This window comes from Anabrus simplex, chromosome 7, assembly GCF_040414725.1.
Source record: "Anabrus simplex isolate iqAnaSimp1 chromosome 7, ASM4041472v1, whole genome shotgun sequence".
Lineage (NCBI taxonomy): Eukaryota > Metazoa > Arthropoda > Insecta > Orthoptera > Tettigoniidae > Anabrus > Anabrus simplex.
In genome coordinates this window covers 83,391,013-83,409,544 of record NC_090271.1, presented here as the reverse complement: position 1 = coordinate 83,409,544, position 18,532 = coordinate 83,391,013, and the positions used below count along the sequence as shown (strand labels likewise).

The 18,532-nt window shown below is 39.2% G+C and overlaps 1 protein-coding gene across 3 annotated transcripts in view; it reads left to right on the top strand.

Annotated features, from left to right (window-relative positions):
* The window catches only part of LOC136877277 (protein FAN), a 320,909-nt gene that overhangs the window by 132,196 nt on the left and 170,181 nt on the right, over positions 1-18,532 (top strand). For all 3 annotated transcript variants that reach the window (XM_067151194.2, XM_067151193.2, XM_067151192.2), the window contains one exon: positions 3,069-3,223. In XM_067151194.2, coding sequence (XP_067007295.2) covers positions 3,069-3,223 — 155 coding nt within the window. The remainder of the gene's footprint in view (positions 1-3,068; positions 3,224-18,532) is intronic.

Sequence of the window (18,532 nt, the reverse complement as noted above, 5' to 3'; positions counted from 1 at the left end):
TTTACCGCGGATAGGAAACAAATGCATAAAGAATATTACATACATGAATACATTCATATTTACACTTCTCTATTACAGAATTTGACAAACAAAAATGAAACATTTTGACTAATTGGGTGGGTCTTGTGATGTTGAAGGAAACACATTGTCGGCCATCTGAAAAAATATAAATAAAATTATAACATAAGCATCACGACGCAGTCAAAAAACGATTACTGCACGTTCTTTCAAGTTACTTATAAATATGTTGCAGGAATAAATTACAATTAGAAGTTCCTTCATGTTATACATGTATATGATGCAAGAATAAATGACAATTACAAGTTCAGTTCTTTTACTGAACATATTGCAGTAGTGGAAGTTATTTATTTCAAAAGCGGAATCACTCTTAATTCTCTTGAAGTAATGATAAACAGAAAATGCAGTGTTTAACCTTGCATTGAAGTGGTCTTGCTGCTCAAATATCCCATAAATGAATGATGAAGTATGACGACAACTCTGGAGAGGAAATATGCGGGAAATGGAATATGCATGCGCAAATATGGCTACGGATGAATCTGCTAGTAGACTGGACTTACACGATGTGCGGAATGACACTCAGAGCCTTTCTTACCATGCGGGAAACCTGTGATTCACATTTCCTAGAAACCGTCCCATGATACGCTAGGCACGTGCTCCGCACGTGCTTGTAAAGTAAGCGTCACGCCCGATCCACACTGAACGTCTTAAGTGTACTGACAAGGTGGACCCAACATAAACTATTTTAAACAGTTTCTTTAATAGATTTAGCTGTGTGAGATCGCACGTTGTCATGAAGCAAGAGAATCTCGCTTGTGAGCATGACAAGCCCTTTGGTTTGGATTGCGTGAGCACAACTTCCAATAATCTAAGCATCCTGACACAGTTTCATAAAGAATACTCCTTGAAATTTCAGGCAAGTCATAACGAAATCTTAAAGCATCTTTTTTCTCGAACCTTTGCATCAACTTTTTTGCACCAAGTCTTCAGTATTGACAGACAATTTATTAAAATTTGTATCCACCTTATTCAATACATTAAAATGTTGTTAAGATGAAATTACAACATATATTTTATCAGAACTAGTTTCAACGCCTTATTTTGCGTCATCAGCTGATGTACATTTTAGGAAACATTGGCAAATACATAAGTTTATCTACGTCACATAAAACAAATTTAAAAAAACATATTGATGATCTAAAAACTGTATAACAATTATATTGTTTCCATATTATCTGAGATTTGCGAGTATTAAACTTTAAGTTGATGAGGTCCGATGTAAGTTGGTTTGCTTCCTCATAAATTAACGTGGGTTTAACAAGAACAACCACTGAAAACACAATCTTCTTAAAGAAACATTAGCTCAGTTTTAACAGTTCTTAAACCATGATGTATTAAAATTTTTCAATAAAATCTTCAAACCGTTATAATGGAGCAATCATAGTGGAAACGAGCAGTCGGTGCTTTAAGATGTTAACAATTATCTCATTCCCAGTTCAATGCGGACCTGAAATAATAGGAATCTAGTAAACTATCGCTTCACTGAAAAGGCAGGAATATGAAATTTACGTCTTATAACGCAAACATTTATGTGACTCACCTCAAAAGATCGTTGTCCTTGCGAAGCACCGAGTAGCTTAGGGAGCCCTGTTGTGTTAGCAATCAAGTGTCCAATGTTGGTTTGGGCCGAAGAGGGGAACTAGGGGAAAGAGAGAGGAGCAACTGAGGGGCGGCAACCTGTTGGAGCTCCGGTGGGCGTGATCGTAAAAGGCAACAAGTAAAGCTATTGCGCATAATATGAAACACCGTCTTATTGTCTGGGATGTGTACATTTTTAAAAAACTCAATAAGGAAATCAAAAAGAATATTTGATTTTTTGGAAATTTCATTTAAATTAAGGTTTGGATTAAAATACTGATCCAGGTGTATATAGCAGCCCTCCGTAACATCCAGCAAACCTCCTTTTCCTAAGTTCTCCAAAATCTCAATGTCCTGTTCTATAGATGTGAATTTATGTTTTAGATCATGTACATGCTGGCCTACCGCAGAATATCTGTTATATTTTATTGCATTGGTATGTTCCATGTATCTAATTTTAATACTTCGTCCTGTTTGACCTAGAAATGTGCACCCACAGTCATTACGTTTAAATCTATATACTCCCGATTTGGTATATGGGTTCGATCTATTAACTGAAGTTGAATTATGCAATACAACTGTATTATTATTATCAGTACGAAATGAAACAGATAGTATCAGTTGGGAAATCCACCATTGCTGCCACCAGGAAACGCTTCAAACCTTCTAGCGAAAGGTGTCTCTTTCTTGCAGATCATTCCCTTTAGCACTGATCACAGTTTGAAGTCCGGGGGTTAAGATCAGGGCTACCAGAAGGCCACTCAGCAGTTGAGATGAAGTCTGGTACATTGGCCTGCAACCACACTTCAGTCATCCTTGCCTTCTGAGATGCTGCAAAATCTTACTGAAAAGTCCAGGACTCACTATGGAACATGCTTTTACTTCAAGTCCTTTACGAGGGGGTCCAGAACAGTTTCCGTATACACTCTGGCACTCGTTTTCACACCTTTTACACAAAAATGAAGCCTGGTGGGGCCCTCACAGACCTCCCACCAAACCATGACTGAGGATGGGTGGAGACTTCTTTGGACCTAAGAAACTCTCACACGAGCTTCCCAAGCACTTGCCGCTTAACCCACAAAGTGTTCAGCAAGTAAAGCGTGAGGAGTGGTGTGTTCTATAGTTCACATATATGCAATATTTTATTATTTATAAATTAAAAATATATAATACAGTAGTAGTATAATGAAATATTCCTGAAACAATACAGTTTGTGTCCTAAATGGTGTGTCTTAACATGTCACGATGTGTCCTGATTTTTTTACTTTTGAAAGTAACCAGATATTATTTTTAAATGTTTAGAGTCAAAACATGCAGTGTAACACCTAGTTCTATCATTTATCACATTCATAGTTGAATCTATTTTTGTGTTTTTACTCAACCCATAAACAAATTTTCGGAATTTTATGTAGGAACGGTATGATGAGATGTCTGAACCAAAGTTCCTGTATGGGTCACATTATTCAGCTCCTGGCTTTGTCTTATTCTACTTGGTGCGTAAATTTCCTCACTACATGCTCTGTCTGCAGAATGGGAGATTTGATCATCCGGACAGAATGTTTAACAGGTATGCAAGAAACTCATCAGTATAATCTTACAGAACAACAATAGCTTCTAGTGATTCTAGATTAGTTTGATAGCTTGTATCATAAATCAGTGCATGTGTGTGTGTTTTGTTTTTGTTTTTGTTTTTTAAATCAAAGAATGCATTTGTGTAAAGCTTGCTTGACAATTTTCATGTCAAAATTTTAACTGGCCTCTTGTACCAATCTAAAAGTTACTCTTCTTTATGTATTATTTTTATTATAAAGTAATACTTTCCCCTTGGTATTTAACATGTCTTAGAAAGTTTGAGATATACTGGGCTGAGTAGCTCGGACAGTAGAGAGCTGGCCTTCTGAGCACATCTTGGCAGGTTCGATCCTGACTCAGTCCGGTGGTATTTGAAGATACGCAAATATGTCAGCCTCGTGTTGATAGAGTTACTGGCACATAAAAGAACTTCTGTATGACAAAATTCTGGCACCTCAGCATCTCTAAAAGCCATAAAAATGTAATTAGTGGGATGTAAAACATATAAAATATTAAAGATTATAAAGTTTGAGATGTGTTTGATTCAGTTGAAAAATCATATCGCGTTGATGGCAGTAATGCGTGATCTTTCACACTTGCATTCACTTTTCTCTTCATCCTCATTTTCACTATCAGTGTCAGTACATTCATTATCAGTTTCTACTGTGACCACATAGTCCATAAACTGATTATCTGAAGAACTTCACCATACCATGATGCATTAACCAGTAATGTAACTTCTGGTTGGGCGATGCTGCACTCTGAGTGGTGTCATTCTGGCTTAAGGTGATTCATTTATCTGAGATAACCTCGTGTGAATGTTAGTTTCCTTTTATAATTACCGAATGGTTTTGTATGATGTTAGATTTATGGCTTAGTGGCTAACTGTTGAACAGCATGTCTTTCATGTACTGTAGATTCTCATAGCGAAAATACAGCGAAGAATTAGAGCAGCTCTCGAAAATTGCACTCACCAAATTACCAGAGGTGAGTTAGTTTTTACTGGAAAACGAAAAAAAAGGAAAATAATCACTAATCTACACCTGCCAAATGTTATGGTTTGTCCATAAAATTTATGGAAACACAGTGTGTTTTACGGTTTTAGGGATAAACTATATTATTTTACGATTTTACGTACCAAGATCTTCTTTTTAAAATTCGCGCCAGAACAAGCTTCCTCAAGCCGCCGATACATGCTGTGTGACCAGCGAATATTTGATACATCGCTCTGATTTATATTCATCCGATTGTTACAGTCGTTGACTGGGAATACGGGATGCGTCCTGAATCCCAGTCGATCAATATCGATTTGTTTGTGTTGAAAGAGACAGATTCTTGGATAACCGTATGCTTGTTCTTTGCAATGATTTGTTCGATAATAACATTTACTGTCCTGTATAAAAAATAGTTTGTTTGTTTTTCACAACAAATTACAAAGCATAGGTTATGTTGTAGTTACGAAAAAAAACATGTGAATTATGTTTGTCGCTTAATTTTCTTCATATTTTTTGCCACGTATTGCGAAGCTGAGATTATATAGTTGTGGAGTAAGATGAATTGGGTTCGTTGCTTATTTTGTCTTATGATCGTTATCAGTAATCCTGAGTAAATCTATGATAAAACATCATCAAGTGTTTGATTTTCCCATGTATACTGAAATCAAGAAAAAGTTATATTAACCCATTGCCATACTTTGTCGGAACCTTCCGTCCTGTGATCGTAAGGCGGTAACATACTTTGACGGACATTTCCGTCCTGGTGCACGGAGCATTTATAAGTTCATTATCGCGGTTAGCTTGTCAGTGAGATTTATTCTGTTTGTTTTGCAGCCTACCCGATCGATGTCAGATGATACCTGAAGCTATTTTCTCTGTGTAAATAGTAACTCTGGGCTGAAATACGGAAAATAAAAAGCACCTCAGTTTGCCGCTCGTTGTAAACAATCATGGTGGCATCAAAGTGCGGGATGGATGAGATTATTCGTAACTGGCTTGAAAATAGTGATGTTGAAAGTGGAAATGATTCTCTGGAGAGTGAAAATTCTTCTTCTTCTTCTTCAACTCACAGTGATGAAAGTGATTCCGATTTCAGTTCCGAGGTGATAGTGCCAATTGAAACTACATGACAAAACCAGAATGCAACGAGAGCAGGTGAGAAGTCTAGTAAAATGATACTTGGAATTGTGATCTTGTTTCAATAAGCCTGTTTCTGTAACAAGCAAAGCAGTTTCTGAAATTCACTCTGTAGTGAGGAGGGAGTTGGGAAATAATCCAAAAGAAATGGACGTAGTGAATGAATTTCTAATCCCACAGTTCTGCGATCACGTTACTAAGGAAACCAATGCCTATGCCTCTACATTTCTTGCTAATTTATCTCCTTCCCTTGAAACCAGTAATACTTACGAACAAAAACATTGGTTTCCTGTTACTGTAGACGAGCTAAAAGCTCACTTTGCTTTGTGTATTCGTGTGTATGTTGTGATTAATCAAATTTATGTTAAAGTGACCAAAAAATAAATGTATGTAAGGGAATATTTCCTTTCACAAGTAATGGTAGGCCAAAGAGTTAACATAGCACATGGCAGCCAAAACAACCTGACTAATCATGTAAAGTGTGTTAAAGATCTTGGTAATTTGAAATCTAAGGAAGAAAATCAGAAAATAATTAATTTTTTGGCAAAGCTGGAGATAATGTTTACGATGTAATAAAGGCTGAGTGTTTGTTTACTTCTTTTTTTAGTGGAACACAGCATCCCATTGAGTGCAGCTGATTATGCACGAGCTTTGTTCAGATAGATGTTTCCTATGTCGGAAATCACAAAAATGTATGTTTATGGTCACACAAAAATGTGTGTCCTAAACGAAATGGCACGTACTGCAACACAGGACATAGTTACTTGTTTACAGAACAGTCCAATTTCTTTGTCAACAGATGGAAGCAATGATACAGATGATTCGAAGTTGTATCCCATACATACATACAGTACCTGGCCACATTATTAGACTCAAGGACCTTTTTAGCAATTCTTTTCACTTGACACCCTCATTCTTGGATTTATGTGACAGCAAACCCATTGTTGACACTTGCATTGTAGGACATGGTATTCTTGACGATAATAATAATGTGAGTTTTGGAACTTATTATCTTTACAAATTCCCGCCTTTTTCACTTTATTAAGTACCTACCTTGCTATAAACATATGAGGTAATAATTCCCACGGTTTTTGTGTCAGATGTGTGTTTGGTTTACTGATAATTAACTTTAACAGTTTGTCTTGCTGTATTTTAGATATTTACGCTAAATCTGCGTTGATAACAGGAACTTTATGAGGTAGCAGTGGTTTTAAATTTGTTACTTTGGAAATTACACAATTTCTTGATAACAGAGTTATGGGGAAGTCTCAGGACCTTTCTCCTCGCAAAATTGAGTTTGTGAAGGGACTTTTGGAGCATGGAAATCTGACACAACGAGAAATTGTTGCCCATTCAGGAATATCGCAGACTTCTGTGCGTCGTATAAGCAATAAAAAAAAAAAAACTGGGAGAGATTACCTGAAGAACAGAAGAGGGAAATGCGGTAGGGAGAGAATTCTGACTACAAGAGCAGAACGTTTGCTCGTCAAGATTGTGAAAGGAAACAGAAGGGCATCTTATGCTACTATAACCCAATAACTGAACAACAGTGGTATCAAGGTTTCTGTGCGTCGACGTACTTGCAGCTTGGGGTACCGATGTCGTCGACCAGCTAAGAAAGCCAAACTTACTGAGCGAATGATGAAACGGAGGCTACAGTGGGCAAGAAAACACCAACATTTCACAGCAGAAGACTGGAAAAGGCTAAGTTCTGTAGCAAAATGATGTTTTAGCTAGGAACATTCTAACGAGTATTTACAACTTTAAATTTCATACACAGCTTAATTTCTTGGTTCACTTCAGTGATGAATCAACTTTTGAGGTGTCAAGCGAGAAATCCCGGTTTGTAAGAAGATTGTCTAGTGAAAAGTATGAGAAGAATTGCGTCCAGCAAACAGTAAAACATCCTACCAAGGTCATGATTTGGTCAGTGATAAGTGGAAAGGGAATGGGATGTCTTCAGATTGTGGAGGGTATGATGAGTCAGGATCAGTACAGACAAATACTTGAAAAGGGACTGATCCCGCAATTGAAGGACTGGTTTAGTGAAGGTGAAAACAAGATTTTAATGCAAGATAGGGCTCCATGCCACACAGCAAAATCTATTAAAGCTTTTCTCAAAGATAAAGTTATTCCTCTTTTGGATTAGTCTGGTAATTCACCCGATTTAGAATGTGTGGCAATGTCTGAAACGTGAAATTGGTAAAGAGTGTATCACTACCAAGCTTCAACTACTTGAAAATATCATACTTCATTGGAACCATAATGAAAAGTTGTCAGCAGCAGCTTCATCTTGCATTACAAGTATGCCTCGCAGGGTGCAAGCAGTCATGAAAGCTAAGGGTGGACTGACTAAATATTAGAATTGTAGTCTTAAAACTGCGCTTGACATCGTAAATTAAACATTCTGTAATGCTATCCATTGGTGAATGTGTAATATTCCATTAAAAGTCTGTTAAATACATCATTTTGTTAGAAAAATGAAGATTTTTATGTTGAGTCTAATAAAGTGGCCTGGTGTACATACATACATACATACATACATACATACATACATACATACATTATCATTATAGACTGTTATGCCTTTCAGCGTTCAGTCTGCAAGCCCCTGAGAATTTACTAAACGTTGCCACAATCCTCGATTTGCAACTAGTGTTGTGGCCCCATTTAGTTCTATACCTCTTATCTTTAAATCGTTAGAAACTGAGTCTAACCATTGTCGTCTTGGTCTCTCTCTTACCCTCCATAGCAGAGTTCATTATTCTCCTAGGTAACCTACCCTCCTCCATTCGCCTCACATGACCCCACCACCGAAGCCCGTTTATGCATACAGCTTCATCCATCGAGTTCATTCCTAAATTAGTCTTTATCTCCTCATTCCGAGTACCTTCCTGCCATTGTTCCCACCTGTTTGTACCAGCAATCATTCTCGCTACTTTCATGTCTGTTACTTCTAACTTATGAATAAGATATCCTGAGTCCACCCAGCTTTCGCTCCCTTAAAGCAAAGTTGGTCTGAAAACAGACCGATGTAAAGATAGTTTCGTCTGGGAGCTGACTTCCTTCTTACAGAATACTGCTGATCGCAACTGTGAGCGCACTGCGTTAGCTTTACTACACCTTGATTCAATCTCACTTACTATATTACCATCCTGGGAGAGCACACAACCTAAATACTTGAAATTATCGACCTGTTCTAGCTTTGTATCACCAATCTGACATTCAATAGGGAACATGCATGATCCGGGGTTCTAATTAAAAATATGCTAATCTGATTCAAACTTTCATGCAGAATTCAAAAATGTGATCAGAATGTACAAATAATAACTCCAAACATGATAAAAATCTAAATTAAAGTACGAAAATGTCACGTGACGCAAATACGCGATCTCACTGGTCTGACGTCATCGTACAGGTTGACTGAATTAGCAGACGAAATAACACATAGTGTGCTGTGAGAAGCAGGACACACTTTGCATATTTATACTTTATGTTAGTGTCTGGTATAGTTAAATTCGAGGTCTATACATTGGATAATAATCTGAGTGGTATATTTTAGACTTAAAATGAATCCTGCGCAGACAGTGAGGCAGAAAACTTATAAAAGGTGTAAAGTTCCGATGTGCAATCGTACATCGCATACCATCCCAAACAAATTGTTTATAAATGTTCCAAAGACGCTAAAACTAGGGAGAAATGGGTTTTGGCGAGCCGGAGAAATGCTGGTGATATAACAGAACTTCTACAGTTTATTTTTTAGATCATTTTAACGTAAGTTGAATTTGTTTGAATTTTCATCACGTTTCCATGTCAGCTGTTCTAGTGGTAAAACTTTAAATTTTAATGCATGATGCTTTAACTAAATGCTTCATATACACCTTGGAATATGAAAGTAATACACAGTGCATTAATTAATGCTGATTATTAAAGTATTCTCCAAACCTAACGTATGTTTTGGGTGATCCATGTCAAGGTAATAAATCAAAGGGATTATAAACCATATTGACAGCTCTAATTATACCAATTTATCTTGGCATGCGATAGTTATTTATGTCTTTATTGAAGAGCTTACATTTGTAAAGAAATTTAGGCTATAGCTAAATACTCTATAATATAGCAAAAAATAGGCGTGTACATCATGAAAGAAAACAACGTGAATTTAACAAATGTATATCTCTACACAAAATCAATGCTTGCCTGTTGGGGTCTTATAAGTTAACAATGCTCAATTATAATAAGATTAAAGAAATCAATAATATAATTGCACACCGGTGATATTGGTGTTTAAAATATTATCCAGCTTAGCCTAAGTTTTAGGTTATACAAGCCAAGTCAATAAACCAAAGGGTAAAAATACCGGGCGAGTTGGCCATGCAGTTAGGAGCGCGCAGCTGTGAGCTCGCAACCGGGAGATAGTGGGTTCGAACCCCACTGTCGGTAGCCCTGAAGATGGTTTTCCGTGGTTTCCCATTTTCACACCAGGCAGATGCTGGGGTTGTAGATTACTTGAGGCCACGGCCATTTCCTTCCCATTCCTAGGCCTTTCCTGTCCCATCGTCGCCATAAGACTTATCTGTAACGGTGCGACGTAAAGCAAAAAAAAATTTCACATTTCCCAAAGACATTCCTGTATTGAACAACTAAAATGTCACCAAGACATTTTTCTTGCATGATATGCTCAGCTTGTTAAAAGCCAAATGTAATTAATGTTATTGGCTTTACGCCCCGCAAACTACTTGTATGGCTTTCGGAGACACCGATGTGCAGGAATTTATTCCTGCAGGAGTTCTTTTACGTGCCAGTAAATCTAACGACACGAGGCTGACGAATTTGAGCACCTTCAACTACCACCGGACTGAACCACGATCGAGCCTGCTAAGTTGGGGTCAGAAGGCCAGCACCTCAATCGTCTGAACCACTCAACCCGACTTGTGAAAACTAGATGAAGTCATATTTATCTTTATCATGTTTAACTTTTTCCCTCCACAAAGATATTTAATGTTTCTCTTTCATGGGCCCCGGAAGTGGGTAGGCCAGTTACCCCAACCATAAATATATATTTTTTCGGAAATGATAGGTTAAAGACCTATTGTACTATGATCTTTCTTTCCTTCTTTCTTTCTTTCTTTCATTCTTTCTTTCTTAATCAGTTTATCCTTCAGGTTTGGTTTCTCCCTCGGACTCAGTGAGGGATTCACCTCTATCGCTTCAAGGGCAATGTCCTGGAGCGTGAGACTTTGGGTATGATGATACAGCTGGTGAGGAGGGCCATTATCTCGCCCAGGTGGTCTCACCTGCTATCCTCAACAGGGGCCTTGTTGGAGGATGGGAAGATCGGAAGGGATAGACAAGAGGGAAGGAAACGGCCGTGGCCTTAGGTGCCTGGAGTGGAAGTGGGAAAATACGAAAAACCACTTCGAGGATGGCTGAGGTGGGATTCGAAACCCCTCTACTCAGTTGACCTCCCGAGGCTGAGTAGACCCCGTTCCAGCTCTCATACTATTTGTTGTCAACTTTCATGGCAGAGCCGGGAATCTAAACCGGGCCTTCGGGATGGCAGCTAATCACATTAACCACTACACCACAGAGGCGGACTAGTACTTTGTTTATGTTAGTGCTGAAATCCGATTTCTTACTTTTACTAATGCTGAAAGCCCGAAAATGTAATGTTATCTTTAATATGGGAATCATTCTAGAAGGAAATGTTGAAAGTGATGTGATTTCTATCCGGGTTCGTTGTTATCATAATACTGTGAGTTACAGTACATTGCACGTATATAAAAGATGCCACTTACAAACTTGCTTTTTATCTGCGAATTTCTGCGGCCACAAAAGTCACTATTTTTCAAGAATGATGACATCTACACATGGTAGATTGTCTGACTGTGCTGTTTTGAACCTTTCTTCTGTCATTTTGAAGTTATTCGCGATCACGTATAATAAACAATCGGCTTTTAGTAACGGCTGATGCACAATGGTTGGTAGAGCTGTATGCGATACTGGATAGTGTCGTCACAGCACGCCGCTTCCGTCAGAGGCCGTTTCACTCGCCTTTCGAAAAGGCACTTTTAAACATTTTTTTTAAATGGTAGAAAACAAGGCAACTTACCACATTGTAATACGTTTACATACTATTTCATTGGTGTACTTTTCAAAAAAAATATTTTTGAAAATTATGCATGTTTCCTATTCTGTTGAATTTCTTACCCACTGACATAAATTTAGTCTTCGAGAGGCTAATTTTCATACCATATTCATTGCACCTATTTTCAAATTCCAAGATATTAGACTGCAGGCTTTCGGCACAATCTGCCATTAAGACCAAGTCGTCAGCATAGGCCAAACTGCTTACTACATTTCCACCTAACTGAATCCCTCCCTGCCATTTCATACCTTTCAGCAGATGATCCATGCAAACTACGAACAGCAAAGTTGAAAGATTACAGCCTTGTCTAACCCCTGTAAGTACCCTGAACCAAGAACTCATTCTACCATCAATTCTCACTCAAGCCCAATTGTCAACATAAATGCCTTTGATTGATTCTAATAATCTACCTTTAATTCCATAGTCCTCCAGTATAGTGAACATCTTTTCCCTCGGTACCCTTTCATATGATTTCTCTAGACCTACGAAACATAAACACAACTGCCTATTCTTCTCTTAGCATTTTTCAATTACCTGGCGCATACTGAAAATCTGATCCTGACAGCCTCTCTGTATTTTCATCCAACTTCCTCTCAATCACTGATCGCACCCTCCCTTCCAAGATGCCAGTGAATACTTACCCTGGTATGCTAATCAATGAGATACCTCGATAGTTGTTGCAATCGTTCCTGTTCCCTTGCTTATAGATAGGTGCAATTACTGCTTTTGTCCAATCTGAAGGTACCTTACCAACACTCCACGCTAATTTTACTACTCTATGAAGCCATTTCATCCCTGCCTTCCCACTATACTTCACCATTTCAGGTCTAATTTCATCTATTCCTGCTGCCTTATGACAGTGGAATTTTTTTTACCATCCTTTCCACTTCCTCAAGCGTAATTTCACCTACATCATTTTCCTCCTCCCCATGAGCTTGGCTGTTTGCAACACCACCAGGATGATTTCCTTTTACATTGAGAAGATGTTCAAAATATTCCCTCCACCTCTCCAGTGATTCCCTGGGATCTATTATGAGTTCACCTGAATTACTCAAAACACTGTTCATTTCCTTTTTTCCTCCCTTCCTAAGATTATTTATTACTGTCCAGAAAGGTTTCCCTGCTGCTTGACCTAGTCTTTCCAGGTTATTACCAAAATCTTCCTGTGACTTGTTTTTGGATTCAACAACTATTTGTTTCGCTCTGTTTCTTTCATCTACGTACAAATCCCTGTCTGCCTCGACCCTTGTTTGGAGCCATTTCTGATAAGCCTTCTTTTTACGTTTACAGACTGCTCTCACTTCATCATTCCACCAAGATGTTTGCCTACCGAGCTCGATAGCTGCAGTCGCTTAAGTGTGACCAGTATCCAGTAATCGGGAGATAGTGGGTTCGATCCCCACTGTCGGCAGCCCTGAAGATGGTTTTCCGTGGTTTCCCATTTTCACACCAGGCAAATGCCGGGGCTGTACCTTGAATAAGGCCACGGCTGCTTCCTTCCACTTCCTAGGCCTTCCCTATCCCATCATCGCCATAAGACATATCTGTGTCGGTGCGACGTAAAGCAAATAGCTAAAGATGTTTGCCTTTTCCCATCTTTACACACAGTTGTTCCTAGGCATTCCCTTGCTGTTTCTACTACAGCATCCCTGTATGCCACCCATTCACTTTCTATATCCTGAACCTGCTTACTGTCTACTGTTCGAAACTTCTCACTAATCATATCCATGTACTTCTGTCTAATTTCCTCGTCCTGGAGATTTTCTACCCTTATTCGTTTGCAGACAGATTTTACTTTCTCTACCCAAGCCTGGAGAAACTTTGATCACTACAGATCAGATAGTGGTCTGTATCATCGAAAAATCCGCGAAAAACTCGTACATTCCTAACAGATTTCCTGAATTCAAAGTTGGTTAAGATATAGTCTATTATGGATCTGGTACCCCTAGCCTCCCATGTGTAGCGGTGTATAGCCTTATGCTTGAAGAATGTATTCGTAACAGCTAAACCCATACTAGCACAGAAGTCCAGCAAACGCTTCCCATTCCCATTTGCTTCCATATCTTCCCCACATTTACCAATCACCCTTTCGTATCCTTCAGTTCTATTCCCAACTCTCGCATTGAAATCGCCCATTAGCACTATTCTATCCTTGCTGTTGACCCTGACCACGATGTCACTCAATGTTTCATAAAACTTGTCAACTTCATCCTCATCTGCACCCTCACATGGTGAATACACTGACACAATTCTTGTCCTAATTCCTCCAAATGACAAATCTACCCACATCATTCGCTCATTTACGTGCCTAACAGAAAATGTTGCGTGCAATGGTATTCCTGATAAAGAGCCCTACCCCAGACTCTACCCTTCCCTTTCTAACACCCGTCAAGTACACTTTATAATCTCCTATCTCTTCCTCGTTATCTCCCCTTACCCGAATATCACTTACTCCTAACACATCCAAATGCATCCTCTTTGCTGACTCAGCCAGTTCTACTTTCTTTCTCCCATAAGCCCCATTAATATTGATAGCTCCCCATCGAATTCCATTTCGTTCGCCAAGTTGTTTCCAAGGAGTCCCTCGCCTGTCAAATGGGAGTGGGACTCCATTACTCCCATAGGTCCGAGGAATGCTTAAAATATTCTGAGCTCGGTAAATTCATGAAGTAGGATGCTACCCTACTTGCACATAGTCCAAGTGAGGATCTCTCCTCTAACGGGTTATGGACCACCGGTGAATTGTATAGTCCTAGCCGCCTGAGCACAAGGAGCGCCATGACTCAGAATATGTCCGAGATGCCCACTCCCATTCCATAGCAACTGGTATCCCGACTCTCAGGACCACTTACTAGGCCACTCAGCCGTTGCCCATGGTTCACGAACTAGGACGTGACTACAGTAACCCACAAACATGAACCATTGCATCCCATAGTAGTTACTCTTTATGATGCTGCTTGAGAACTGCTTAATTGGCCAGCATTGGAAGAGACTTCGATAAGGCGCAACATAGGAAAGCTGCTATTGTCGCAGTTGGAATTAAATAAAGTGCCAATTAATCCAATCGCATCATTTGACGACCCTAGCTCGTCATAGTTATTCATGGCATATGAATCAAATGACAAGCTCTGCTCGTGGCGATGCACAGCTGTACATCAATCCATGTAGTTCAGTCACTGACCCACAGATGGCACTTGTGTGCATTCCGAGCTGAAGTTTACACATGTGGCTTCGGTTTCTTCACTTTCACCAGGTTCTCACACACTTTTGGAGCAAGAGATAAGAGAATCTTTTTTCATATTATTTCGCTCTTGTCAGTTGCCATCATGGCGTCAAGCAGATGTGCTGGTGTTGATGAAAAAGGAATACGGAAGCTAATAGATAGTTTTTTAGAGAGTGATATTGACGGCAGTGATGTTTGTGACGACGAAATAGACCCTGAAGTCCTTAGTTTGAGTACTAGCGATGTGTATAATAGTTCTGATGACACGGAAAGTGATGCAAATAACGACGGTGTGCCGAGTTTTTCAAAACAAGCTCATACCTCAGCACAGACTAACTTGACTGACTGGAACTGGACAAAAAGTGACAATAAACCTGTTGTACATAAGTTTAGTGAATACAGTGGGGTTAGTGAAAACTTATTTAAGAAGTTTGATATGCAGCCACTATCTGAACTCTCAGTTTTTTGTGAATACATGAACCCTTTGTTTGACAAAATATTTGTCGAGACAAATTCATATGCAGCAAAACAGTTGAGCAGTCCTGACAGAAAAAAAGTTGAAAGACGATGACAAATGGTTTGAGACTACACCTGACGAAATTAGGGCATATTTTGCGTTAGTTATACTAATGTCACAAGTGCGAAAGTCAAGAATACAGTTGTACTGGAGTAAAAACAGGTGTATAAACACTCCTATTTTTCGTGAAACCATGAGCAGAGGAAGATTTATTATAATTTCACGATTTTTACATTTTGTTGATGATGAACAAGTCGATAGTAGTGACAAACTAAGAAAGATTAGGCTTATAATACAACATTTCTGCTCCTAATTTTCAGAATTATATTTACCTTCACAAGACATTGCTCTGGATGAAAGTCTAATGAAATTCAGAGGCCGCCTTTCATATGTCCAGTGTAATAGGTCGTGGAATAAAAATTTACAACCGAGCTTGATAGCTGCAGTCGCTTAAGTGCGGCCAGTATCCAGTATTCGGGAGATAGTAGGTTCGAACCGCACTGTCGGCAGCCCTGAAAATGGTTTTCCGTGGTTTCCCATTTTCACACTAGGCAAATGCTGGGGCTGTACCTTAATTAAGGCCACGGCCGCTTCCTTCCCACTCCTAGCCCTTCCCTGTCCCATCGTCGCCACAAGACCTATCTGTGTCGGTGCGACGTAAAGCAACTAGCAAAAAAAAAAAAAAAAAAAAATTACAAAACTTGTGAATCAAGTTCTGGCTGCTGTCTGTCTTTCAAAATTTATGTAAGTGATGATGTAACGAATCCAAGTCTGCCAGCAAGTACAAACGTTGTGCTCAACATGTGTGAACCCTTGTTAGGCCGAGGGCATGCATTGTTTTTAGATAACTGGTATTCTTCCACAGATTTATTCAAAAGGCTACACGACAAGCAGATGAATGTAATTGGAAATGTTAGACAGAACCGAAAAGACATGCCTCGCAATATCAGTAAGACGAAACTAAAACGTGGAGAGTATGGGACGTGGGCTGCCAACAGTATGTTGTGTGTTAAGTGGAAAGATAACAAGGATGTTTGCTTTCTCACCACTAAACACAAATCAGCTGACATGACAGGGACAGGCAAATACAGACGAAAGAGAGGACAAACCCATAGGGAAGAAGTGATAAAGCCCAAGTGTGGCCTTGAATACCAGAAGGGGATGGGTGGTGTTGACCTTCAGGATCAGGTTACAGCTTTGTTCCCCATCATGCGACGCACAGTGAAAGGGTATGGGAAAATATTCTTTTACCTCCTAGATATGTGTATTTTCAATTCCTTCACTGTGTATCACAAGATCGCTGCTAACAGAAAGACGAGCTACATGGACTTCAGAATAGCATTGCACAGCAGCTACTGGAGACTGTTCAATTGCCGGAGTACTCGGTTCGAGGTCGACCTTCAGCGAGCACCACCCCCACCAGATTACAAGCTAAATCATGGGCCCACTTTCCCATATGTATTCCCACTACAGAGTACAAAGAAGAAATCAAAAGTCACAAGAAGGTGTGTTGTGTGCTACAGCCGGGGTAAAAGAAGTGTAAGTTGCTGGCAGTGCAAAAAGTGTAGTGTAGCTCTTCACTTAGAAGAATGTTTTGAGGTGTACCACATCCAGCAGACGTACTAAAATAGCGGCATTGGTAAGTTTATTACTTCGTTATCAAGCATGCAAATTTTCAGAAAGGAATATATATTGGTTGGTTTTGTATGATTTTCTAAATAATAGTGTGATGTCGACGGCCGCAGAGCGGTTTTTAAATGTGATTTCTTAGTGAACTCCTATGGTATTTAAATGTGAGGCGAATGGGTTAAGAACTGTCTGACATTCTGTTTTGACAATGCCTGTCATGATTGGACAGAAAAGTGGAGTTCTGCATGCTGTTCTGTATGCTTCCAAGTGCCTTGTAATGGCTAGCAAGGGCCCACTCAGAAAGCTGGAGTTAAAAGAGAGGAAGATCCTGAGGAGGATATTAGGACCAGTTAGAGAGGAAGAAGGCACTTTCAGAATCCGCCTTTATGATGAACTGTATGAACACCAGGAGGACATCGTCACGTCTATAAGGAAAAGGCGCCTGACCTTTTATGGACACTAGGCCTGTCTGGATTCCAAAAGACTCACCAACAGGATATTCATAGTAACAGGAAGAGGCAAGGCTTCTAAGAACAAATGGATCACATCAGTTAAGTCGGATATGGAACAACTAGATATTGCACTGGGACAAACTCATGACCGACTACTGTTCCGTCAAGCCATCTGACACGAAGTTTTCCCAACGTCCCTTACAAGCAAGAAGACTACAGGAACTAAGTGGACAGAGGAGAGAAAGCTGGCTCATAGCCAGCAAATGAAGGAGTATTGGAAGAAGAAGAAGAAAGCAACTACTTTACCAAAGAGTAGATACGAGCCCCGTGGTCCTCAGTAGGCCTAAACGACAAAGAAGAAGAAGAAGAAGTTCTACCAGTTTCGAAAGAAGCTCATCAGGATATTTTTGGTATTGGTTGCAGCTGCCATCTAATTAATTTAGCTGCTAAGAAAGCTGCTGCAACTTTACCAGTTAGAATTGATATGATTCTTGTAAGTAACCAAGCTACAAATGATTCAAAATGGGCACAGTTGTTGAATATCCCTGGAGCTGATGCTCATTATAAATATGACAGGATCTCTAGTTTCATGCTGTGTGTTCTTACCATATCACATAGTAATGCAGAATGTGAACAAATTTTTAGCTTGATTAAGAAGAACAGGACACAGTTTAGGTCATCGATGTCCAATAGAACTCTGGAAGCCATTTCCATTTTGAAGACCAGAAGTTCTGAAGCATGTTATACGAACACTTTCTGAAGAAAGCAAAGCAAGCCAGAACCTTAGCTGTTAAAATCAGAATGAAGCTGTGCGTGTGGTGGTGTAAATAATGTAAATAATTTGGGTGCATATAATTATATGCAGCAACATACTTTTTATTTCAAAGTTTTAATTAGTCGTGTGCATAAACAAATTATATTATGTAAGTAAATTTCATTGATGCATGTTTAGGATATTTGTGTTAGTTTAACTGAGGTGAAATATTTTGTTCCTTGTAATGTCCTTGCTTGCATATAGTGTTTTATATTAATGCTGTTAAACTCATAATTATCTGAAGTGAAGAAAATACATGAATTTTGTTGTGTTTTACCGCATTTTGGTGCGTTGGGTTCCCACGTTTTTTGATGTACGGGGATTTTACTGATAGGTTATTTGGAAAGTTGGCAGGTATGCCAATCGATTCATAAGAAGTTGAGCAGAAT